Below are 25,771 nucleotides of genomic sequence, written 5' to 3' on the forward strand. Positions count from 1 at the left end.
TTGTATACATTGGTAATGATAAGCCAAACTAGTTCAAATAATATGGTGTGGAGGATTTCAACATGCACGAAGCATTGAAGCTGATGATGTGCTTTTGATCTATCGGAAGTTCTTGCCTTCAAAAGTCTGGCCAAACTGCCAAGTCTTGGGCGCAACATGCCATGAAGTTGAGTGTCGTTTATCACTTGCTTCAACTCGGAAGGTCAGTGACTCACCGACCATCTTGGCACCGGTAACCCACCGCTGACCCCACATCTGACTCATTGCCGTCCATTTGAGCTTGTCGGAGCCCTTCACCTGCACGCTGATGATGTCCCCAGCTCCTCCCACATTCCATACCAACACTTCATTGAAATAAGGGTTCCCGGTTATTGTCAATCGCATGCCCCCTTTCTTCTGGCATGGAACCCTACAAAACAATTTCTAGCAATCATTAAAATCTTTCTTACAACGGGAAATATTCTCTTGTCGTGTGATTAATATACTTATATGTCGTGTTATCATGCTTTTCAATATGGCCTATCTAAATTCATATGTTTGTATTGTGTGGTTTAGATTGCTAGTCTCACAATATTAGTATTCAAACATTCTATCTATTCAATGCATGCATGTGCATGTAATCACCTGCGGTACGCGACAGGAATAATGCCCGCCTTGTACTCAGCAATGTTGAGGAACACAGGCTTGGCTATATCGAAATGCTCGCGTGGCGGATTGCACCATCCTCCATTGTCACTAGCCTGATTCCAATTTGGTGGGCAATTGTTGGTTGCAGTAACAGTAAGAATAGGGTTCCCTGGCTTGCACCATTGCGGCTCATCCACACACTTCATTTCATAGCATGCACCACATGACAGCCCATTGTTGAACAAAGCATTGCTCAAAGCCACTGTCTCGAGGCCATAGCCTTCTTGAACCACGTCGTGGTAACCACAAGCTCCGCCAAACGTTCCCGAGCCACCTTCGTAGAATGTGGCATGAGCTTGCTTCCAAGGGCCAGCAGTGAACCTTGGCTTATGGTGCTTTATGGGGTGGTGAACTCCAAACCGACCGCGGTTGGCAGCAACCACATGAAGATGGTCAGCTAGCACAAAAAGAAAGACAGCCAAGGAACCCAAAAGAGCTCGCAGATTAGGCAATGTCATGGTGATTAATTTCTTTTGTTTTTAATTTGAAGATTCTTGTGCTGGTTAGGTATATGTTATATAGTACAAGATTGTTGTTATTTTTTCAGTTCCGATTGTTTGTAATTTACTCTCTACCTCTCATTCAAATGCCATTGCCAGCAATACACAACCTATATTATGGTATATGGTTGTAACTCCTCCCTCTGTTCGTTGCTTGGAGATGTCCTCATAACTCAAAATTATTTTTTAAATCTTACTTTATACACCAATCTGTATGATTTCTCCTTCATAACTTCATCATTTCTCTTCTTTTTTAACTGAAAATAAGAATGACTAGACTGGGTCATCCGTGACCCGTTATCCTTCATATTCGATCTCTCATCTTTACGTTGAGACTGGCAATAACGTCCTCAAATTCAAATTTATGTAGGCTCATTTTATTAGTACCTCACATATTATTATGAGTAAATTTCAATTTACTACCCTCAAATTTCGTGGTTTTCAACATTTAGTACATGAAGTTTTTTTCGTCCTAGTCATACTGAAAGTGTTAATTTTGGGACAGTCTCATACATATATGTTAATCTGGCTGTTAAGTCTCCCATTAACTGATGATGCGGTGCACATGTGGACAATGACTGGACGTCATGTGTCATTAAGGATAGAACAATTAAATCTAATAACCATCATTAAGGATAGAACTATTAAATCTAATAACCTTCATGTGTAGTCTGAGATTCACCCTTAATAATATGTGAGATTTACCCATATTAAATCTATAGAGCTCTTTTATTTGATTGTATGCAGACTGGTTGTACTCGTGGACATTTCTTATAATTTATTTGTCTTTTCTTATAAAATAATTCATATTTAATATTAAATGACTTATACCCTAATACATAATGACAGTCTGGACCTCAGAAGGTTTATAAAAAAAAAACAATCTAAATACACTTCAAATCACTTTTAACTTGTATATTCCAAGATTATTTACCTTCTTCAACTCTCAAAACCACTCCCACCCTCCATTGTAGAACAAAACCCTAATCAATAAAACTATAAACACATTGATTGAGAAAAATTATTTTGACGAATGGAACATGAAATCGATATTCCAGAAGCTTCACATGAGGTAGACTTTATATTTTTTAGTGTTTTAGTAATTTCAACGACATCAGCATACATATAGTGCGTTATGAATGATCTCTCTTGATAAACGTATGGTTGATGATGAGGATAACATACCTAATAAACCCTAGCCATATCCAATCACAAAACTCCGGCTATTGTGTTGTACTTCTAGTGCGGTATCGTTTATGCTTCTCTACCGTAGTCGGATTTTAGTTTTTCATCTTATCATGACTTAGTTCTTGTCCCATTAACATATCTGATTAGCACGCCCAAAATTTTCATGGTTAAATTTATGTTGCACTAATCCTCAAGAAATTGGCAAAAATCCTAAATCTCGTCCGAAAAGTTTCAATAGCTCGCTCCTGGCCGAACTATAACTCAGAATTTCGGTAGTTCCTACCGCAAATTTTAAAAGATTTAGGCAAGCTCCTGCCCGTAGCTTTTTGGCAGCATTCTGCCGACATTTTCATGGTTTTTCAACTTTCACTTGCTGAGTATTGAAAACTACCCGCAAGCATTTACTATACACTTGTTATGAAGAAACGAAAAGTTGGATAAATTTAGAGCAGATAAAACCTAAGACCTGATCAAACCCACAAAATGCAGACATCATAATTTTCTGGCACAGCATGGAGCCATGTTTTTCATATTACCCGAAGTAAATTTCTAGGAAAGTAAACGGGAATGTGAAAACATCGAATACAAAACTCTCGCTTACAAAAGAAAATTTGGCCCAACTGTTGCAGAGAGCCTGAATTCTGTAATCATTTGTTGGAGGATCAATTGTCTTGATGTTATAACACTCTTTACAACTAAACTTCGGTACATTCCTGGCTACTGATTTACTGCACCAGTGATATTTAACTTCAAAAACGCTTCTTCTACTTCCGTCGTACATACCTTCTGATATGGTCAGATGATGCACTTTTACTGGCAATTGGAAGTATGGGAGGGGCAAACTTTTTGCCGCGCTGCCTGGGATACGGATGGACTGTGGCCAGCTCACGAACACGGGGCACCAACGACTTCGGTAAAGCACGCATCTCCTTTTGCTCAACCTGTGGTAGCCAAACGACACCTAGACAAGTTTAGGTTACATGACAGGTTCTGCATCCTAAAATGTTAAAGTATAAACAGATAGAAATCTAGCCTCGTTCTTCAGTTCCTTTCCACAGCTCCTTCTTAAAATATTTCTCCATTTGTCCTGCAGCGTGCAAAAGCATTGATGTTAGAAGTTAAAACGCAAAGACAACTGTTTAACTGAAACCTAACTCCTCTCCTGTAGAACACAAAATGGAGAAAGCCAGTAGAAATTGGACTGTAAAGAGCCTGCCCAAATTCAGGGGGCCCCGCGCCTTGGGTAACTGGCCCTCTCCATTTTCTGTGCAAACAGAGAGCATATTATTCCCATTATTGGAAAGCTGTGATGTACCCTGAGATCTAGTGGTGTGCGATAAGGAGAAGATGCAAATAGGAGCCTTTTTATATCTGTCCATCGTCCAACTCCGTATTGAGAAATACCATCAACCAATGTCGTCACCTCAGAGGGAGTCCACATCCTTTGATGCTTCCTTCGATCTTGCTTTGTTGATCTTTTTCTTGACACAGAGTCATCTTCAGATTCGGATGTTATAGGTTGCTCATCGGACTCGTATGACTCATCAGATTCATCTGACTCAAGCATCTGTGCAGAATAATGACGACAATTGAACTTCTGAAACTGTGGCATTACATGATCCCAAAAAAAATCACAGTACTACAGACAATCCTAGTTGTTCAAATAGAGAAGAAATAAATTCACTCTGATTTCTACGTTTTTTCTTTCTTTCAAGTCGATGAACATCACAACAGCTGAGCCTTCAGTGGAAAGCAACAACCATAGCTATCTGCAGATGCAAAAATCAATAGGCGACTCACATCCAACGCAATTCTATTTGACAGGCACAAAGGAATAGTAGACCATAGTTTGGTTCCACATGAAAAATACATAGCAATCTGCAAATGGTCACAAATAATCTCACATTTTTTTAACTACGTGATCCAGAGACAACAAACCCTAATGGACCACCTATCATACTTAAATTTCACTTTGATGAAATTGCTGATAACTGATAAGGCAAATTCAAGCAAACTTGGGAGAGAAAGAACCATACAACTAGAGAGACAGAGGACGAAGAAGTGGGAGGAATTTTCATCTAGAAATTTCAAATTAAATGTAGCAAAGATGTGCAAGGCTGAAAATTTTCCTACCGAAATTGATGCATATTTCTTTCGACGTGTTCTTTGCTTCCTGAATTCAGCCAGTGTCTGGTTTTCAGAAATTAAATCATCCTCAGGAACTGATGCCAATGTCCTAGGCCTCTGATGATGAGGTTTATTCTGAGATCTGACCTTCAATCGTCCATTCTCTGTAGCAGTAACAGCAGAACAATCTTCCCTCCCCTTGGAATCTTTTGACTTCTTGCCCAAAAATTCCTCAATGTATCTTCGAGTAGGTTTACGTAGTCTTTTCTCCTTAATAAAAGCAGCAGACACTATTCCACTTACTGAAGGTTTTTCATCGTTATCTAACTCGTCAAGATTTTGTAAATTGATCGAAGCAGGATGGGCAACTGGTGTTCGATGTCTTTTCTTCTGCCTGAAGTTACCATGGGACCCATGAGTTACTGCCTTGTCAATAGAACTATTCTTGCATTCAAATTCCTGAATAGTCACAGTTGATGATTCAGATATCCCAACAGCACTGTTACTACTACCACTTAATCCTGGCGACTGACTTGCAGAACTTGAGTTCCTTAAACGTGATCCTTCACAAGGACCAAAACCCAGTTGAGAAGCTTGTCCTATAAATCCAATATCTGCACTCAGGAAAGAAATGAATCATTAGAACACAAAAGTAAAGAGAAAGCACGCCATAAATGTCATTATGACAAGATAATTTTAACAAAATTTCACCTAGAAGATAATCATCGCAAGGGCTTGCAAGGCCATTTATTGCATCTATATCCTCCACTTCATCAACTTCATCCAGCAATCCATCAAGAACCTACTAAATCACTATCTCATCAAAACAGCAATCACATATGCAAATAATTCAGCAGTCTAAACAAACCAGCATCACCTTCAAGTGTCACATCAAGTGATATAGAGAAATGATGCAGCATAAAACTTGAAGGCGAGCTAATTTCAGAAAAAGAAGAGTACAGAACAACTCTGATATGATATAAATTTATACACAATGTTAGATACATACTCCAAGTTCTAATTCATCGTGTCTTCCCCGAGGATGAGCAGAACGAAACTCACCTTAAAAAGACCAGAACATATACAGAATTAGATTGAGAACAGAAGCGATTCCAAAAACATTTGAAAAATAGAAACCAATAAACCATTGTAGAGTCCCAACTCGAATTCAATTACTAGACATCAATTTCAATTAAAATCAATTGGTGTCTATTTTATCATCAAAGAAACAAGATTTCATTACACGCAGGTGTCAAAATGTTAAAATCCCTTTATAGAATCTTTTTCTTCCATTTAATATTGGTTTTTCAGCAAGTGTGTCATCCTGAGTGATAGAAGAATCTCACTATAGGGATCAAAGGTCAAGAAATCCAATAATACAAGTTTAAAGTGTTCATATTTCCTATGCTTCAAACAAAAGGGGGAAAAAACCTAGCAGGAGTTAATTTTGTACTTTTAACTAATAAGGGCGCTGGAACCATAAACAAGTAGCATTTAGTAGCACTACCACTGTATGTATTAAGACCAAAGTCATATCCATAGGAAAAATCTTCCATGTTCAAGCCCTTTTCTGCATTCTCCTTGTCAAAACATAAGACGCCATCTACAGTAACATATTCACTTTTAGGTTCTGCTAGTAAATGTTCAATAGTTTCAGATTCATCTTCTAATGCAGGACCAAAAGAATCTTCCACTTTCACCTGTAAAAAAACAGAAGAAAATAAATCGTACAAATGGCAATCCCACTCAAGGAACTAAAGGGGGGAGTAATTTCAATTACTAAGACTTAGCAACAACTATTAATCAATAACTGTTGTGAATACAGTAGCAAAAGGAAAAGCAACTAAGATGCCTAGTAGTTCAAGAATTTAAAAAAGGACGGAAAATCCTATTTCGTGAAAGCCTACTGGGCCATAGCATAGTGGAGAACAGATCGTGTTTGTATTTTGAGTCATTCTTTTCCTGAATAAATACATGAAGAAGCATGATAATATAGTAGTTTCAAGAAACACTGTTAACTACTCACCCTTTGGGATTTCATGTTGACGAACTTCTTACGTACGTGTTCTTCATGATCCATTTCATATCATGCTTCTAAAACTGATCCTGCAGTTTCAAGCATTCACGAGTTTAATTGTACAACAACCAAGATAGACAAATTGTGCAGATTCCGTTAATCAACAGAGTACAACAATACAACAACAGAAATTATCTAAGTAACTATTCTAAACTACCACACATCGCAATTTCGCATTTCAATTCATAACTTCAGTCTCCTTAACATTCTTTTAAATTCAACCACCAAAAACAACCATACAAGTGGTTGTTGCCACCGGTACGAATTCTGTTACGAAAAAATGAAATCATTCTCCTTCACTCTAAACTTACAATTGCATGAACACTAATGAACTTCTGGAGAAGAACATAATCGTGTTAAAGGTCCAATTTTAGGGTTTTATACTATTGATTACTGCATTAGCACCAGCTTATAGACAAATTACAAAAAAAAAAAAATGAAAGGTATACAGTAGTAGTAGTACCAATGCAAATAAGAATCTACACGATGCAGACTAATACTAGTTATTTAGATAAAATAAATCGAAATATATTTAAATGATTTCTATAGGTTATTCATTATTTATCTGAATTAATAAATTAAAAATTAAAAAAACGAAATATCAGGTTGAGTAATATACACTACAGCACGCAGCTAGCTCTTTACTTGAGCTGAGCTAACGCATTTAAAAATAATAATTAAAAAAATGAAAGCAAAATTGATGTTTTAGTATTCCTGCTTCGTTTTCTCGGCAACCAAACAGAAAGTAAAAAGCGGATCAGAAAAGTTGAAATGCAAACAGTACCTCATCAATGAGCATGGAAACCCTAGCGAGCTCAAAGCTTGGCGGATCTGCGATCTCACCGACGATACAAAGTAACGAAGATCTAACAGAAGTTAGAGAGCAGAGCGGAGAGAACGAGATCTGACCTTAGAGTGAGAGGCAGTTAGAGAGAGAGAGAGAGAGAGAGAGGAATCCGTGCGAACGATTGGAAACCGAAACTCCTCAGATGCGACAGCAAGAGATGGAGGAGCTATAGGAGGAGATAGAGGGAAGTAATGAAAAGATGAATAATGTATGAGTGTGAAATAGGGGCCTTTTCGGCATTTTCGATTTTTGTTCGTCTTTTCAAGTTTTACTCTGGTACTACAAAAGTAGTAGTGCCCAGAAGGCAGAGAGGTGCTGCTTTTGGACTCCGGCTGCAGCCGACGGGGACACGTGGACGACAATTAAATGGGTTGTTGGCGATCGTGGTCATCCACGTTATGACTAGTTTGACTACGTTATGAAACATGTGAAAGCCTGTCATTTAATTTTTTTTTTTTTTTTTATGTCAAATTATTATGCTCAAAGTATCAATTGTTGGCAGCAAACTTCAAAAATTAATGTGAGTAAAATGTCACCAAGTCTAAATTTGTTGGACGATAAATAACAAGGAGATTATCTTAAAATGGACTATTTACAGATTATTTATTACTTCATAATTTAACGTTAATTTTTGTGCTAATATTATAAAATATTATGACAAAAATATGAAGTAGCAAAGTTCCATTTTGAGTCTTGTTAACATTTCAATTCTTGAATTTACCTGTATAAAAAATCGATGTCAATTTTCCTTTACTTTCTACTTACTGGAAACCATTTATTATGCGTTTACGTACTTTATTTTGAAGAATTAGATTATGAATTCTAAATTAAGTGCCTTATAACTTTGATTTTATATGTGTTAGTAAACACATAGGATGTCAAAGTCAAAAAACGGATAGGCAGCCAATACTAAAAAAATGCATATCGAACGCATAGGAAGTTGGAGTAAAAAAGGCATACGCAATCAAGAGTGAAAAAAAAACGCATATAAACGCATAGGAAGTCGGAGTCAAAAAACGCATGTCAAATGCATAGGAATTCAAAGTAAAAAACACATAGGCAATCAAGAGTGAAAAAAACGCATATAACACATAGGAAGTCAGAGTCAAGAAACGCATAGGCAGTCAAGAGTGAATAAACACATATAAACGCATAGGAAGTCAGAAAACGCATAAGAAGTCGGAGTCAAAAAACGCATAGGCAATCAAGAGTGAATAAACACATATAAACGCATAGGAAGTCGGAGTCAAAAAACGCATAGACAATCAAGAGTGAATAAACACATATAAACGCACAGGAAGTCAGAAAACGCATAGGAAGTCGAAGTCAAAAAACGCATAGGCAGTCAAGAGTGAATAAACACATATAAACGCACAGGAAGTCAGAAAACGCATAGGAAGTCAGAGTCAAAAAACGTATAGGCAATCAAGAGTGAATAAACAGATATAAACGCACAGGAAGTCATAAAACGCATAAGAAGTCGGAGTCAAAAAACGCATAGGCAATCAAGAGTGAATAAACACATATAAACGCATAGGAAGTCAGAGTCAAAAAACATATAGACAGTCAAGAGTGAATAAACACATATAAACGCATAGGAAGTCAGAAAACGCATAGGAAGTCATAGTCAAAAAACGTATAGGCAATCAAGAGTGAATAAACACATATAAACGCATAGGAAGTCGGAGTCAAAAAACGCATAGGCAATCAAGAGTTAAAAAAACGCATATTAAACGCATAGGCAACCAAAGTTAGAAAACGCATAGGAAGTCAAGAGTGAATTTTATTTTTTACTCTTATTAAATGCATGTCCGAGTTAGACAACGTATATAAATGTTACACTATATTTGGATGAGGAAATTTAGGATTTCAAAGAAATTCTAAAATGATGGAATTTGAAATGATAAAAATATATTTTTAAGAATTTATGAATTTTCTTATTTGGCTAACCTAAAAGAATTAGAAAACTCAAATATGGAACTTAATGTGTATCTAGAGTCATTAATGTATGTATATATATGTGAGGGATAATAGTTAGGAAATACTAGTGGAGGTGGTGGATAGTGGTGGCAGCAACAGTGACAGTGGGTGATACTGGTGGCAGTGGCATGATGGTGGGTGGCAGCGGCGGCGGCAGTGACTATGGTAGATGGTAGTGGCGGCGGCAGTTATGATGGGTGGTGGTAGGAGTGATAGTGATAGACACTCATGGTTGATTTTTATTTTTTTTTAACTCTCACTTGTGAAAATTCATAAATGACAACTTTACATGAAATTTAAATTTGGAAATTGGATATCCAAAATTCCAATTTTTTTTTTTTTTTTGCACATGAAATTCTAAATTTTTATGTTTATAAATTCAAACAAGAGAAATGGAGCATGTTAATTTATAAATTTTGACTTTTAACCAAATTTTAAGTTTATTTCTCTCATCAAAATGAAGCATTAGAAATTTAACTACAATATTAACATATATCTAATATAATGATCATCTCGACAATCGGATGGTGATTGTATTAAATTTTATTCACATGAATTATTCTGACCATCAGATAGTAATTGTATTAAATATATGTTAACATTGTAGTCGGTCCGAAAGATAGAGTCAAAATAACCCTTTACCCTTAATAAACTTTGACAATTGATGCCCAAAAAGTGAACCAGGCTGGCTAAATTGGGATGGATGGCGATAGGCAAGACCTCTCAATCAGAGTACCCCTTACGATATGTTTTTGGCACAAATGATCAAAAATCTTGGGATGCGACAAGTGATGAAATATATTACACCGACATGTGGTCAAGTTGCACATTGTATATGCAATGGTTGCCTTTGTTGCTCGATCCGGTCCTACAAAACTACAATAAGAGGAGCATATTGCCCACCAGTTTTAATGCCACTTTATTTCCAAAAATATATGCTGTGGCAGAAAAGGAGTCCCCAGTCCTTGCTAAGAAACATCATTGGCCCAATAAAAGAGTAAAATCTTGGGTTCAACCGAGGTGTATGTTCATTGAGCCTATATATTCAGTGTGTGACATGTTGTGCGAGGAGAGAGGCATAACGGATATACACTCGGTTGCACATAAGATCTTCTCCACATGATGGTAAGAGTATGGAAAAACGAACTCACAAACTGAACACACTGATGGACTCTCAAATCTAAACCTTCATTGTTCCTCGACGTTGTTTCATTGTTTTCGGATTACACAGAAGTAAAAAACATGACACCAGAAGCAAGGCATTGGTTTATAGTTTCCTTTCTTCCATTCTCCATTCTAAGCCTTACAAATTCGACTGCAGTATGTGACACGAAACCCTCCTCTTGGGCCATCTGTCTCCCTGGAAAACGAAGAGGAAGTATACACCTTTTGCAATTTATGGTGGTCCTTGGTCTTCTACAGGAGCACCACTGGCTGTCAAGCCTCTGATCTTAACATCGTAGTGAACTTCTTCAACCCTTCTCAGGTCATACTTCATACCTGCCGCATGTGAGAAATGATTAATGAAAGTGGGATGCAAAAATGTTGAAAAATCATGAGGTCTGTCAAGGGTTGAATGGAAAACACAACAATCTATAAGTAGGCTTAAAATGAGTAGCATACCATCAAATTTCTTGCGCAAAAAGTCATTCCGGAGATTAAGCATACGGAAGGCTGCATGAAGATCTGTCAAAAACTTAAGCACCTTTCTTGGACAGTCATAGTCCCCAGCAGTCACTTGGTTAACCACGTACCTCGGCTGCAACAATGTACAGAATAATGAGCCTCTTTAAGTGCAAATTTATCAAATTTTCTTGAGATACGACAATCAATAAGCTAATATATCCCACAGATTACTTATATGAACAGCATCTGTCTAGAATTACATTCTACGTCTCTGTATTCAACTATATGCCTCTTCAAGTATAACACTGTCGTATTTTCTCATCATGTCTAACATTTTACTGGAATCAAGCTCAAGACAACAATGCCAACACTTTGGCTTAGTTTGAATAAGCACAGAAGACTTTGTAATTTCCAAAAACTTCTTACCAATTCGTTGGACATGAAACAAATACCTGTAATATAAGAAAAGTTTCCATATCAGTGTCTATTTAAAAGAGATTAGCAACAAAGGTTACGCAAGGTGACAACCTACACACATAATATAAACAAGGGCAGATAAGAAGAGCACCTAGGCTAACTTGAATCATAAATTTGTGTTTATGTTGCTGTTGTTCATAGAATGTAACGAAACCGTGAAATATTTATGAAAGGAAATCTTGTGCCTGTCCGTATTGATCACAAAACCTCATATGGCAATATGAACTGTTTGGCTTGTTCCATAGAAACTCTAATGCAATCATGAACAAAGAAATCTAACAACACTCACCAACAAGATAGTCTTCAACATCCAGACAAAATTCTGAATCGTTCACTGCAAAATTAGTAGCTATATCAGATTACAAAATAAAAAATAAAGACTGAGCAAAACACATTATGGGCAGTCATGGATCTCATATTTTGTAACTGACGTCACTACATAACATGCCTCAAGGTTTTATACTTTATTAGATATTGGGAGATTCTAATCACTCTTGCTACTCGTCATGGATCCAAGTTCGGGTGTTGGACCTCCCAGGTTTTCATTACAAGACAACTTGTTTGTAAAATGATGCTAATCAGGTTTTTTCATAACCGGGAGGTCCAACATCAACTATTTAAAAATCAAGTTACAGATTGATCTTAATCCGGGTCTAGATTACTAGTACGATGGCACGAGGAATGGGCAAAATCCTAGTCTGGCATGGCCAATGCACTAGTTTATACTCAGATTAAAATCAATCTGAAACCTGAATTTTAAATTTATCGATGAAAAAACCTGAACATGGGCTGCTCTCTAAGTACCCCAATCCATTGGTTTGAAATCCATTTGTCAACAAAATTAAGCATTGATTTCACAAAGCTGATACTTACATATATAAACGATGCGGGAAACATCAAAATTCCGCTCAGATTATACAAACTAATAAATATATAACCATGAACAATGACAGAGAGTCGAAACGTACATCCAAGTTTTTCTTCAGCTTCAGTGTGCAACAAAAGAGTCCCTGTCTCCAACCAGTGAATAAACGCAAGCAGTGAAACCACAGTTTGCGTCTCAGTCCTCCAGTCACCATGATATCTAAACCCACACAAAACACATCAATTCCAGTCCCAAAAAACCAACCCAAAATTCAAAATTCCCAGCAATGTCCCCGTCACTAACCTATAGTACTGCCCAGGAGAACCACGCACAACTTCAGCGAGCCGATTGTAGAGCTCCTTCAGCACGCCAATCTGTCCCTTCGGCTTCTCCAAAACCTCTGCTTTCGAAATTAAACCGCAAAATAACGAATATTACTCATCGCATTAGCCTTAATTATTTCGATCAAGTCGATTAAGCAAATTCGAGGAGATTACCGGGAGTGGAGCGAGACTGGTGAACTAGGAGGAGGCCGGAGTGCATGAGCCTTGTGGTGGACTCGATCTCCATAACCACAGCTCGAATGCGCTCGCGCAAGGTCCCGGACTCTTCGAGCTGAGCTCGGAAGTCATCGAACTGCTTCTCCAGCGGGGGAGGCGTGAGGGGTTCGCCGCCAGGCATCGACGCGGAGGAGAGAGTGGCGGAGAGGGAGGGAAATGTTTGGGGTCTCAGGGAAGGAGGTGAGGGAGGGGTGAGGAGTGTGAGACGGAGAGGGAGGAGAAGCGAGGTGAGGTGAGGGTTAGGGTTTAGGGAGCGGAAGAAAGAGTGGGCGCTTCGAAACGCTGACTTCATAGTCTCGGTCTATTTACTTCGTTGGGGGGTTTTCTACTGTTCATGGATACGTGTTGCGCGAGCTTTGGTAGGAATTGAGTTTAATTTAAACTCACGATTCTGATTATTATATATATATATATATATATATATATATATAGACGTTATGCTTATCAAAACAAGAGGCTTGTAAGCGAGAGATTTTGAATCGACTCATGAACTTAAATTTTGGCCAATTCATAGTAGAGTATCGTTGTGTTAGTAAAAGTAGATAATCGATATGATATAATCTTACGTAATAATTGTGGTCACAGTTTATGTGAAAATATATGTTATGCACTATTACTCATGGGGCGTGAGCAAATCCTGACCGTTGACGGATTGGGATTTGTGAGTGCTATAATACTACATGCCAAGATTCAACCTTGAAATTGCTCTACAATAGTTGACATGGGCTTTTAGCCAAGCGGCCAGATAAAACGCAGATCTTGGAGCACCCAATCTTTTCTCTCTTTTCTTATATTTAGATTAGATTACTTAAAGCATCTTTAATGGAAGATGCAAAATGCCTTGGGCATTTCACATTTTTTTTGTTGCTTAAAAAACACTCCAGTGGTGGAATGCACAATATTCATCTTCGCGCAGAAGATGTAAATAAAAAATGTATCGCACAAAAGATGTAGATAAAGAGAGGAGGAGATGGTGGTATTATTGCTTTTCACTTTTGATTTGGTGTGTTGTAACGATGTTACAGATATGCCTCTATTTATAAGAGTTTAATCCCATAACTTCTTATATAAAAGAAGAAAATATTTCACCTATCTATGACATTTTCATCTAATGCTCGTCAAAGTCCACTTTGGTTACCTTTCTTACACAAACCCATGTGTGGCATTCACACCACATTTCACAATAAATTTGCATTTTCCTTTATATCTTTTGGAGGTGAACCCCACCAAACAAAGAGAGAAGTATAAATAAGATGTAAAACAAACATTCACATGTCCCGAAAATGTAAAATGAGATGTAAATGTGATTTCCACATCACTAATTTGTATCTTTCCATTGGCTCTCGAATCAAAATGCACACAAGACTGGTTTTTATAATGTTTCTATAATAAACTTCAATGACTCATTTGTACAAATAGGTTTAATCTTCATGAAAATTTGGTAATAATATATGAATATGTATAGACATCAAAGTAAACTTAAGTGTTCCTGTTTTGTACAAAATAAAGCGAAAGTGTGAGGTTCTCTAATCTCTAACCTTGTAGATATGAGCATTTTCTGATCACACTGTTACCCTGCCTTCAATTCCTGTTGCTAAACATGTTTGGCTTCACTTCTGATCAGTGACCATCATACAAATTACAAGGCTATTGAAATTTGACTTCTGCACAAAAACGCTACTTCTTTTGGAAAGTCACCATCAGAATGAAAGCCAGTATACGACTAAGCACGCCAATGGCGATGAGGACGAACAGACAAAGTGTCCAATCATCGAGGTTGAAGCCTCGTTTTGATAATGCGGTGCAGCGAGTGATCAGCCACACCCCCGAGTACCTGATCAAGAAACGAGCAAAATAAGAAAGAGGAAGGAGAAAACTTGCAAAATTGTTGGGCGTTGCATGGAACAAATGTGTGTGCACCAAGTGACGTGTGGATGTCGATTAGTAAGTGAGTCTGCATTCATAAGTTACCATGCTAACTACCACGACAAAGAGGAGGAAGGATCGGAACAAACCTTTCAGCATTTGCAATGAAAAAAGCTTCTAGTGCCCACTTTGTGTAGCAAAAATTTGCTACATGCTTCGCTAATAAATTATCTTTCGCTTGGTTTGCAATGAGGGTTGAAACAACAGGAAGAAGCACGGACCACTGCAGATGAGCCGAGGACGAGAAAACAGAATTGATTAGCTTTTGAGGAAATGTAAAATTTACATGTGTAAACTTGATGTTACAGTTTATACCAGTTGGGCAGGACTAGGATCAAGGTAGATGGCAATTGCATAAGCTATGCCCGTCACACAGTAGACAAGGCAAAGCAAAACAACGTAATTGTCCTGAAAGGATGACCTTGGGTTGTTAAAGAAGTAGAACATGGATAGATAAACCAATGGCTTGACGATTGTATTGAAATGGTCCAATGTGTCTTTGGACAGAAAATGAGCCAGACTGCTGATCCCGGATGAACTCTCTCTCCAGTACTGTAATTTGTCCAGAGAAAAGGTTCTCAATGCTGAAATTTTGCACAGCAGTGCTGCAATAAAAAAAATTAAGATGATAAGAAATGAGCAAAGACCGACAATAAGAAAATTGTCTAGTCGAAGAAACAGCAAGTTACAGTTATCCAACGGTTTGTAACTTACAAACAGCAATGACAGTATACATGTAGCCATGGGCCCCAAACGTTTCATCCTTCACTTTACCAAGAGTCCCTAAGATGGCTCCAGCGAGTAATAGAATCAGGTAATCAGCGGCCAGCATTTGAGCATCTCGTAGTCTCTGCTTACCAACCCTGAGAGAAACTACCTATAAGAATTTCAGGCTAAAACTAAAAACGGTCCATAGACTTTAACAGCCAAAGGACAACCAATTATACTTTTTCAGACATGATTGCAGTTTCAACTTCAATAGGGACCATCTTAACAGATATTTATGCAAGGCTCAAATGAGTACTAATATGAAGCTGAAAAATGATCAAAGAATGCCCTTTTCAACTCGAGGTTTTCCAGAATTTCCAGAAAAAACTGAAAGATAAACGTGTCGCCCTGGATGGTGAAACACTGGCCAGTCTTTTCAATTCACAATGTTTCGGGGAAAACTAGAAAACCTCGTCATGCTTCTGAGGAATGTAAGGTACCTTCAATTATGCAGCAACACCAAAAAAAAAATAGACAGAATATGGAAGCTTATGCATGTAAAAAAAAGAAACTTTAAAAATGGATGCTATACCTCCCTACAAAATATCTGTACTGCCGAACCACACCAGGAGTAACTCGGTTGGATAAATCCTTAGACGTGAAGAAGTTGTGTTGTAGGTGATCTTTTTTCACCTCAACACTAGACTTGACATCCTTCCACATATCTGCAGCAAAAGATTGATCTCTTTTCATTACAGGTTTTGGGCCAGCTGAACTTGCAGCAATACCATCAAGATAATGCAGCATATCTTCAGGTACCGGGTACCCATTATGAAGCATCCACCTAACAGGAAGTTCTTCATGTTTCACACCTGAGCTTGGTTTTACTATTCCCTCCAAAATGTCAATGAAGTGGTCGGGAGGATTAACACGTTCTGGTACATCAATTCCGATGCCAGCAAAATATTCTTCAACTTTCTTTACAGATCCATGATATACAACAAAACCTCCTTTGGCTAGAAGAATGAAATCATCAAACATCCTGAATAAGGCATAGCTAAAAGGACAAACACCTTAAATCAATAAGATACAAAAGATTTACAATAAGAATTAAAAAAAAATAGCAAATAAAAAACGGCCTTTTATCCTTTAACCTGGCAATTAATAATTACATGCTTTTCATCACGAACTTTCAAGAGAAAGAAATAGGATACTCTAGTTCATTTCTCTTTGGGAAAATGATAAAAGGACATATTTTATGACCACTTGATGTGGTAATTGATTGTTTTTGGGAACATGATAAAGGGACTATTTACTCGCAGACCATGTGATGTGATAGTTGATGTATATAATTACATTAATTATTTCGACCAGTTATCATAAACACATCGACTGCCACATCGTATGGTAATAAATTATGGTTGCTATACCTCAAACCTTATGTTATGCGGTGAAATCTTAGAGAGAGCATACCTTGGTTGGTGAACTACCATGCAGATGTTGACCCCTTCCCGAGATTCACGTCGAAGTGCTTTAAGAAGTAACTGGGAAGATGCACTGTCCAAACCAGTCGTAGGCTCATCCAAGATCAACAATGAAGGTTCCATGACCATCTCTATGCCAACATTTACACGTTTTCTTTGACCTCCAGAGACTCCTCGTTTCTCCACAGTACCAACCAAAGAGTCTCTCACTGACTGTAGTCCCAAGGACTCAATAACTCTTTCAACAACCAGGACTTTATCAGGTTTTGGCATGTTTGCAGATAGCCTGCAGTATCAAGGAGTCCAGCAACAAGGATATAATAGGAATCAGAATAAAGCAAAACAAAATTACTGATACCAGTCCAATCAACACAAAACTTACATATTAGAGTTAAGAATTAGTGGCCAGACATAATCAATTACAATAAAAAATTTTGGTTAGTATGGGATAGGAAGTTAAAATATGAGTAAAGAGTTTAATCAAAATAGTAGCCTCAAAAGCATTGCGTACGACCTGAGGCCTTTCATGTCCTGCGTGCATTGGTTATCTTTTAACAGTAGCCTCTCTTTTTTTTTTTTTCTTTTTTTTTTTTTCATTCAATTGTGATTAGTCTTTTGTACAATGAGAAAATTGTATGTGAAACGAGAAAAGAACATGGACTATCAACACTAAGCCTTAGCCAGCATGTAGAAGTCTGTTAAAGGATTAAATGAGGAACAACCATAAAATATATTCGTCAATAAAATAAATTCAAGGAATTTCTATGATGAAGATACGAGAAAATATGTGTTCTTCAAGCATGATGAATGAAATAACCAATGAAGTGATGAAATAAAAAATGGGTCATATGGAAACCAGAACCTCATCCGTAATAGGAGCACACTGGTATCTAAGGATACTAAAAGTGCCTCAATATAAATACACCATGATTTTCAATTCAAAAGAGTATCATGTAACAGATTTTAATTAGTACAAAATTTAGTGCTAAATATTGTGCTAGTAGGTTTTGACTACCATTTATGCTCAATCCGCATCTTATAAACTGCCATGAAATACTATGGAATTAATGGCTAATGAAAATACAGATATGTATTAAAATGTGAGGATGTGTAATAATTAATGACCATAATGATACTTATTCATTAGCAATAATAAAATTCCACATATAACAAAAGTATGAAAAAGGACATAATTCAAAAATTGAGCTGAACTGCTGCTCAAACTTGTGAGTTACATACCTGCACCTTGCACTGAATCGGAGATTCTCCTCCACAGTCAAGTTTCCATGCACAATATCATCTTGAGGCACAAAACCAATGATTTTCTTATATGAATGCATTGGTTCGGATTTTCCATTTATAAGAATTGAGCCTGTCACAGTGCATCCAGTTACTTTTCCTGACAATGCTGAAAGGAATGTTGTTTTCCCAGCCCCTGAAGGACCCATGACTGCTGAAACTCGACCAGGCAAAAGTTTCCCGGTTACACACCTCAAAAGAGTTTTTTCTTTTCCTTTCAGTGTGAGAGTTAAATCTTTGAAATCTACTTCAATCACAGGACGGGTCTTCACTTCAGTATCGGTGGCCATTTGGATTAGTCCTGTGAAGGTTAAGTTGCTTGGTTGTTGCATAGCTTTCTCCTTCTCAAGTTGCCCATACGCATACTTGAAAATTTGACTGTGAGTATGCAGGTTTTTTACATTTGGTACTTGTTTTTTAATATTTTTATCTCCAATCTGTAGATCAAAACCTTCATTACCATTTGGATCATCCTCAAAGGATTGTATCATTTTCGTAAGGTTGCTAGGTTCCTTTTTCTTTTCTTTTGAAGCAGCTGCTGATGTCTGCTCGCCGCTTAGTGTACCTGGTATCTTAGGTGGTAATGATGTCTCTTGGCCTAAAACCTTCAGTGGCTCTGATTGGCCCCTTACAGATTTTTTGCGAGAAAATGCACGAGACATCTGCTCTTGCAATCCCACTTTGCGCTTCTTGACTAGATTTCTTGTAGATTTCCATCTTTCGCGTGCTTGTGCAGTTTCTCGTGCATGTCTTGCTGCAGCTTCCCTGGTCTTAGCCGCTCTTTTTTCTCGAATGGCAAGAACATGATCAGAACAGTTATAAACAATGAGCAGCACAAGACTCAGTAAAACCTACACAGTCAAGTGAATCTGATTGATCAATTAGCCCAATTTATATAAATATACGTGTGTATGCAGTGAGCTTCGGTTGAGAGATCTCCCAAATAAGCTTATTTGACACCCTTTTCAACAATCCAAACTGTAGTTTTATGTCTTTCCTCAAAGATTATCTCAACAAAAGATCACCCAAAATGGGAAACCATATGACAGTTAGATTAAATGGTGCTTATTTTAGTGTTTCTTTTCGTCTACTTTCTTCACTAAAATTGGATGTTTTAATAGTTTTGGACTTGTCTAATTTCTCTATGAATGAAAAAATTAAAATATGAACTGCCTAAACCGAAATTGAAAGCCACAAGGCCCACACCTAATACTTCACTTGCTGATACAATAAACTACACCAAAATAGCTTATATTTTATTTTACAAATTTTCATCTAAGATTATGTAGTAAACACTTACAATGAGGATGATCCCATAAGCATGTATCTTCTGGTTTGCAGTGCCTCGACCACAAGCAGTCAGCTTCAAGCATGCTGTAAATAGTCAATTGATATCAATAATATATATCCGACCACCTAAAAAATAGAAGTACGAAGGATAACGTCCTTGTGAACACGTAATGATTTTGCAGGGTTATGGTCAAAAGAAATAACATGTTGATACTGAGATATTTACAATGCAAGTAACCCATTTTATTGCATTCATCAGAAAATGGTAACCAACTCTTCCTGTATTTTATTCAAGCACCTAATATTGCAAAACTTATATAAAAGGATCAACTCTGTTTAAAATTTGACGCTAAGAAGCACAGTATCAGAGAAAGGGAGCAAAATTTGCTCATTCGAAGACTATATTGTCAACCAACATAACCAATAAATATTGGGGAAAGTGACAGCTCCAATCTAACACCCAAACTCATGAAATGAAGCAGAAGCGGAAAGGAAAGGGTATTTTACTGTTACTTGCTGGAAAACAGCATGTCTCTAAATCACTAAAAAGCTATACATGGAAAACATAACAAAACTTACATTGTTGAGCAGTTGCACCCACCCTGCAGTAAAACCTGAAATTGCATGAGAACACAATCTTAGTTAAAAAAAAAGATGCTGAGCGCAATAAGTTGCCTATTTTCTTAAATCATGCACCTGCACCAAGACGGACTAGATTTATTTCAGAACGACTGTAAGCTCATGGTTTATTATCTTGCAGTCAGTAGCAAGCCGCAAACAAGTAGGTAAATTATTTGAGCTTCCAGATGAGAATCAATACCCGCTACTGCAAATGTATTTACGAATAGGAGATGGACAGTGTGATCCAGCTGAGCAGAAAATATCATTTTTAAGTTCAAAAGCATTCCACATATCTGCACCACCACACGTATGATTTGGTTCTCCTGCTGGTATCTGGTAACTATATCTGCAATCAATTAATACTGAATTAGTATTGACTAATAGGTTAGGAAAAAAAGGCTGTCAAGACTAGGATATGACTCACGGATCACATAATCCAGTCGTTTGATTCAGCTTTGCACGGGGACAGAAAGAACCTAAAGGACAAGCTTCATTTGCAAAAAAAAAAAAAAAATGAGTTAGGTTTCGCTCAATATCATCAATACATCATGCACTTTCAAATCAGCAAAATTATGTGGACTGAGAAAATTTGCCATACAGTCAAGAGTATCTTTACATGTATGTTTCTGATTGTTGATCAATAAATTTTTTTCTGAACTTAAAAATCATAAGCTAACATTTTCATGATTTTCATCTCACTTGTTCAATAATCATACAGGTACATATCCAATGTTATGATGTAATATGATTTTGGACTCAAACAATGATCATGTGGCAAGACATCTATAGCACCAACACTTCTAGTCCTCTCAAACAAGAAACGAGCCTTGTTACTTAATGAAAACCCTATAGTCGATCCAATACGCATGAGATTAAGAAAATGACAAAATGGATATCAAAATTAAAGGTGTCACCGGAAAAAAAAAGTTAAGCATCAGCCTCATAGAATGAATAAGATGCTCAAGAGTATGAATAGAAATCAATAACACTAAACTCTTTGGACCATATTATGGGCCAACTCTCCTACTAACGGAAATACAAGCATTATCACGTACTTACGTATCATACAAGTAAGGCCCTCGGGGCAGAAGAACCCTGAACAACAAGGCTGACAATCACGAGTTCTAGGTGGCAAGTCCATTACTTTGAGGTCAACCTTCTGGCCGACTCTACAGCCCCAACCAGGTTCACATCCGGAAGCCCACGAGCTCAAATTGCAGTTCTTGTTTGGTTTTAAGTAGTTGGAACGTTTCAGCTCACTCGCTATGAAACTCTTGAAATATAACTGTATTTCCCCTGCTGTACATATTCGATCAGTGACATCTCCTGGTGATTGAATCACATCTTTCATTAGGAACTTTAATGAGGTGTAAGCTATACAAAAACATTTGAAAACTAGCTATCCAGGAGAATAGAAAACAAGAATGTAGCATGCTATCATATCATTAGAACGAATACGGGTTGTACAAATAAACCGTGGCGGTCACACCATTAGGACTGAGGGCCCCTTTCTCTAATGATAATGGCTATATGAAAACAAACCAAACAAAAAACAAAATTTCAGAATCGACCGAAGCTCATACCATCCGTCTGCTTAATGCACTCGCTCAAGAATTCCAGCTTTCCCGAAAAATTGAATGCTGTATTCCAATCCTCATCCCTGAAAACCAAAAAAAAAGAAAATCTTATGCTTATGAAACCAGAAATGTTACAGCAACGAAACAAACTAAAGGGAAAGGGAAATTGGGTTTTACTCACAGATTCTTTATGCAGAAACCCATAGTACTTTTCAGGTTAGTGCTAATATATCTAGTGACAATGGAAAGCCGGCTATAGATTAGCTGTGTAACCTCAGAAAGCACGGCAGCACTTTTCGTCCTACTGTAATCATCTCCGTTCACACAACGCGTGCCAGGCAATAAGTTCAAAACAACAATAAGAAACAGAAAAACATGGGGAACCCAACAGGCATTAATCCTCAATCCCCTCATTTCTAGAACTTGGAGCACCCCATATCGCACATTGTAAGAAAACCGTCCAAGATTCTTCTACCTACTAACAACACACACAACAAGTTGTAATGGAAATCAAATTCCCAAGCGGTCCATGGGAATTGACCGTGGAAGCATTGCCCGCAAGTGCAAACACCTTCACCAAACGAGCATATCATGCAATGCTGCAACAAATTGCAAACCCAGATGAGCGAAAGAAGCAAATTTGAGAAAATGGGTGGATGAAAATGGAGATGGGATTGTAATCTACGCTAAAAAAAATTGGGTTTCCCGGACCCAGAAGAAAGAATGGAGCAAATGGGTTGCTTGGAAGTGAAGGAAAATGGAACGTTGGGAGGTGAGAGAAGGGAAAGAATGGAGGCTGAAGACGAAGGTGGCGGAGGGGGCTCGAGAGGAACAAGAACTGAGAAAGGGTAGATGATTTTGGGCAGAGGGTTTCGTGTGAATTCTGGAGGCGGCCCGGAAATTGGGCTGAGGAAATGGCGGGGAGAATGTGTGGCCAGCGGCCACATTTTGAAGTAAGAAAATTCAATTAAAAATATATATGTATATTTCCTTTTTGCAGTCTATTAAATTAGGAATATAATTGTGTAAATCCTAGTGTATTTAGGAATATCTTTGAATATTTCCTTTAGTAGTTAATATCCTATTATAGTTGTAATTATATTAGGGTAATAAATTAACCTTCTCTACTACTATAAATAAGGCACAATGGCGTGGAATAGAACGCACTCTCACAATTATACATATTTCTTCTTTCTCTATGTGTCACACCCCCTCTCTCTCTTTGGCCTTCATAATTGTTTAGTAAATTATACTTACAACATTCCTATACTTTTTTTTGTAACATCCCACATCGCCCAGGGGAGTGGATCTTGTACGTCTTCTATGTATATTCCCATCACTACCTAGCACAAGGCCTTTTGGGAGCTCACTGGCTTCGTGTTCCATCAGAACTTCGAAAGTTAAGCGAGTTCAGGGCAAGAGCATTCCTATGATGGGTGACCCATTAAGAAGTTCTCGTGTGAGTTCTCAGAAACAATACCGTGAGGGCGTGGTTGGGGCCCAAAACGGACAATATCGTGCTATGGTGGAGTCGAACCCGGGATGTGGTGGGGGTTCGGGTCGGGATGTGACAATTTGGTATCAGAGTCAATCCCTGGTCGGATGTGTGCCGACGAGGACATCGGGCCCCTAAGGGGGTTGGATTGTAACATCCCACATCACCCAGGGGAGTGGATCCTGTAAGCCTTATATGTATATTCTCATCCTTACCTAGCACGAGACTTTTTGGGAGCTTACTGGCTTCGGGTTCCATTGGAACTCCGAAGTTGAGCGAGTTCGGGGTGAGAGCATTCCTAGGATGGGTGACCCACTGGGAAGTTCTCGTGTGCGTTCCCAGAAACAAAACCGTGAGGGTATGGTCGGGGCCCAAAGCGGACAATATCGTGCTACGGTGGAGTTAAGCCCAGGATGTAGTGGGGGCCCGGACGGGGATATGACATTTTTCTTCTTAAAGAAGTGCTCTGTTAGGGATGACAAAGATATTATAGCAATAGTCTCTTAATTTTAATCCAATTAGAGTAATGGTTTTAATTAAAGTTTTGTGACCATTAGTTTCGTAACTCATCAAAACGTGCCACTATAGTCAGTGGCGAACATAGGATTCTAGCATCGGGTGGTCCTAATTAAGGTACACTAAGCACTAATCGGACGGTAGGCTGAGACGCTAGATAGACAGGCATAGGCAGAGTCCTAGGCTGAGTATGTGGATTTAAGTAAATTTATTATATATAATATAAGTAAGAGCCTATTTGTCACATCCCGGCCCGGAGCGGATCACTTCCCGGGCCCGCTCCACCACCGTAGCACGATATTGTCCGCTTTGGGCTTACCATTCCCTCACGGTTTTGTTTTTGGGAACTCACGAGCAACTTCCCAGTGGGTCACCCATCATGGGATTGCTCTAGCCCCCTTCTCGCTTAACTTCGGAGTTCCTACGGAACCCGAAGCCAGTGAGCTCCCAAAAGGCCTCGTGCTAGGTAGAGATGGGAATATACATTTAAGGATCACTCCCCTAGGCGATGTGGGATGTCACAATCCACCCCCCTTAGGGGCCCGACATCCTCGTCGGCACACACGCGACCAGGGTTAGGCTCTGATACCAATTGTCACATCCCGGCCCGGGGTGGATCACTTCCCGGGCCCGCTCCACCACCGTAGCACGATATTGTCCGCTTTGGGCTTACCATTCCCTCACGGTTTTGTTTTTGGGAACTCACGAGCAACTTCCCAGTGGGTCACCCATCATGGGATTGCTCTAGCCCCCTTCTCGCTTAACTTCGGAGTTCCTACGGAACCCGAAGCCAGTGAGCTCCCAAAAGGCCTCGTGCTAGGTAGAGATGGGAATATACATTTAAGGATCACTCCCCTAGGTGATGTGGGATGTCACACTATTTACACTTAAAAAAAAAAACTATAGTTGTATCGCAATTTTGAATTAAGTTTATTTTTTACCATATAATATACAAAAATATCAGAACTTTTGCTTTAGTATTTTAGTGAATAGGATGGTATGAGATGAAAGTTCAAGTGATTACGAGTTCATATTACTTTATGAAATATTTTTCAGATGTCATATGAATTTTAAAAGAAATAACAATGTCAAACATATAGTATAACAAGTATAAAAGTATTAGTTGAGTAATACATTATTCATTTATTAATTAAAATAATAGATGACACAATCTGATTGGACAACAATTAAAAAAAAAAAACTGAGAAGTTAGTCACGTGGGAAATGGAGGTAGAAAGTCATTTTCTCTTTCTTCTTCGTTGGAACCAAGGACAGTAAAGCCATGGTGATCTTCTCCACATTCGTTTTCGTCTGACATTAGATATTTTCTTGTGATTCAAAGCTTATGTTGCACAACATATGCACAACCATTATGGGCTTCTCTCATCCACCATCTACCTAGATCATTGGGTGGTCCTTGAAGGTCGTCATATGCACTTCTTAGACTTTTGGGTGGTCCTGGGACCACTCTAATAGCGAATTTGCCCATGATTATAGTCATTTTCGTCAATTCTATTAAGACTTCTGTAAAAATAAAGTCACTTGATATGCATGTAAGGCTGAATCAAGGGACAAATATGAAAAACTAAATGAGAATAATTGTAGCAATGATCCCTTAACTTTAATTCAATTTGAGCAATGACCCCAACTTTAACCTAATTAGAACAATGACCCTGAACTTTAACCCAATAGTAGCAATAGTCCCTCTAACATGACTGATTTTGATGGAATTCTGGCCGAGTTGATAAAAATGACCATAATTACACGTTTTGATGAATTAACAGACCAATAATCATAAATTTTTAATAGGTAATTGAGAGACCATTGGTCCACTTAGATTACAATTGAAGGACTATTGTTACAATTTTCTGAAATGACCATTTCTTTGCCTTGTTAAGGGCAAATGTTAAGAACCTGAGAC

The 25,771-nt window shown here is 38.1% G+C and overlaps 4 protein-coding genes across 8 annotated transcripts; all 4 read right to left on the reverse strand.

The window, feature by feature from the left end:
- Nucleotides 1-1,145, reverse strand: LOC137744373 (expansin-A9-like). The gene is made up of 2 exons (XM_068484203.2): nt 625-1,145; nt 1-409 (listed from the first exon to the last, which is right to left on the reverse strand). The coding sequence occupies exons 1-2, from the start codon at nt 1,143-1,145 to the stop codon at nt 100-102; spliced, it is 831 nt and encodes a 276-aa protein (XP_068340304.2). The 3' UTR covers nt 1-99.
- A 1,703-nt stretch (nt 1,146-2,848) lies between these two features.
- On the reverse strand, nt 2,849-7,726 carry TRFL8 (TRF-like 8). Of its 4 annotated transcripts, none has more exons than XM_068484780.2 (9): nt 7,364-7,726; nt 6,529-6,608; nt 6,013-6,202; nt 5,512-5,564; nt 5,214-5,304; nt 4,509-5,116; nt 3,691-3,942; nt 3,409-3,462; nt 2,849-3,316 (listed from the first exon to the last, which is right to left on the reverse strand). In XM_068484780.2, exons 2-9 carry the CDS (start codon nt 6,580-6,582, stop codon nt 3,140-3,142), a joined length of 1,479 nt encoding a protein of 492 aa, XP_068340881.2. In that variant the 5' UTR covers nt 6,583-6,608; nt 7,364-7,726; the 3' UTR covers nt 2,849-3,139. The 4 variants fall into 4 exon arrangements, with proteins under 4 accessions (XP_068340881.2, XP_068340880.2, XP_088537396.1 ...); XM_068484779.2 differs by having other exon boundaries at nt 6,010-6,202; XM_088681270.1 differs by having other exon boundaries at nt 6,010-6,105; nt 7,364-7,709.
- Nucleotides 7,727-10,575: 2,849 nt separating this feature from the next.
- On the reverse strand, nt 10,576-13,313 carry LOC137745195 (Translin family protein). Of its 2 annotated transcripts, none has more exons than XM_068485103.2 (7): nt 12,872-13,313; nt 12,678-12,774; nt 12,478-12,593; nt 11,799-11,843; nt 11,459-11,484; nt 11,030-11,165; nt 10,576-10,906 (listed from the first exon to the last, which is right to left on the reverse strand). In XM_068485103.2, the coding sequence occupies exons 1-7, from the start codon at nt 13,224-13,226 to the stop codon at nt 10,803-10,805; spliced, it is 879 nt and encodes a 292-aa protein (XP_068341204.2). In that variant the 5' UTR covers nt 13,227-13,313; the 3' UTR covers nt 10,576-10,802. The 2 variants fall into 2 exon arrangements, with proteins under 2 accessions (XP_068341204.2, XP_088538226.1); XM_088682100.1 differs by having other exon boundaries at nt 12,678-12,777; nt 12,872-13,294.
- A 987-nt stretch (nt 13,314-14,300) lies between these two features.
- On the reverse strand, nt 14,301-22,655 carry NAP12 (non-intrinsic ABC protein 12). The gene is made up of 14 exons (XM_068483934.2): nt 22,021-22,655; nt 21,846-21,922; nt 21,322-21,588; nt 20,687-20,750; nt 20,462-20,608; nt 20,221-20,255; nt 19,652-19,725; nt 18,292-19,202; nt 17,042-17,338; nt 16,161-16,625; nt 15,575-15,723; nt 15,176-15,465; nt 14,950-15,083; nt 14,301-14,768 (listed from the first exon to the last, which is right to left on the reverse strand). Exons 1-14 carry the CDS (start codon nt 22,251-22,253, stop codon nt 14,612-14,614), a joined length of 3,300 nt encoding a protein of 1,099 aa, XP_068340035.2. The 5' UTR covers nt 22,254-22,655; the 3' UTR covers nt 14,301-14,611.
- Between the last annotated feature and the right edge of the window lie 3,116 nt (nt 22,656-25,771).

The sequence above is a fragment of the Pyrus communis genome, chromosome 12 (genome assembly GCF_041283825.1).
Source record: "Pyrus communis isolate YQ-2024b chromosome 12, ASM4128382v1, whole genome shotgun sequence".
NCBI lineage: Eukaryota > Viridiplantae > Streptophyta > Magnoliopsida > Rosales > Rosaceae > Pyrus > Pyrus communis.

What these genes read in the sequence shown, in the direction of transcription:
- LOC137744373 (XM_068484203.2), bottom strand. Translation starts at nt 1,145, where the DNA reads ATGACATTGCCTAATCTGCGAGCTCTTTTGGGTTCCTTGGCTGTCTTT. An exon ending in ATTCCTGTCGCGTACCGCAG is followed by an intron (nt 410 to 624) that starts GTGATTACATGC and finishes ATTGTTTTGTAG; the next exon opens with GGTTCCATGCCAGAAGAAAG.
- TRFL8 (XM_068484779.2), bottom strand. Translation starts at nt 6,582, where the DNA reads ATGGATCATGAAGAACACGTACGTAAGAAGTTCGTCAACATGAAATCC. An exon ending in TCAACATGAAATCCCAAAGG is followed by an intron (nt 6,203 to 6,528) that starts GTGAGTAGTTAA and finishes GTTTTTTTACAG; the next exon opens with GTGAAAGTGGAAGATTCTTT. An exon ending in TTGCGATGATTATCTTCTAG is followed by an intron (nt 5,117 to 5,213) that starts GTGAAATTTTGT and finishes TCCTGAGTGCAG; the next exon opens with ATATTGGATTTATAGGACAA.
- LOC137745195 (XM_088682100.1), bottom strand. Translation starts at nt 13,226, where the DNA reads ATGAAGTCAGCGTTTCGAAGCGCCCACTCTTTCTTCCGCTCCCTAAAC. An exon ending in TCTCCTGGGCAGTACTATAG is followed by an intron (nt 12,594 to 12,677) that starts GTTAGTGACGGG and finishes GTGTGGGTTTAG; the next exon opens with ATATCATGGTGACTGGAGGA. An exon ending in AGCTGAAGAAAAACTTGGAT is followed by an intron (nt 11,844 to 12,477) that starts GTACGTTTCGAC and finishes CTAATTTTGCAG; the next exon opens with TGAACGATTCAGAATTTTGT.
- NAP12 (XM_068483934.2), bottom strand. Translation starts at nt 22,253, where the DNA reads ATGAGGGGATTGAGGATTAATGCCTGTTGGGTTCCCCATGTTTTTCTG. An exon ending in GGGTGCAACTGCTCAACAAT is followed by an intron (nt 19,726 to 20,220) that starts GTAAGTTTTGTT and finishes GACTATTTACAG; the next exon opens with CATGCTTGAAGCTGACTGCT. An exon ending in CGATTCAGTGCAAGGTGCAG is followed by an intron (nt 17,339 to 18,291) that starts GTATGTAACTCA and finishes TTGATACTGCAG; the next exon opens with GCTATCTGCAAACATGCCAA.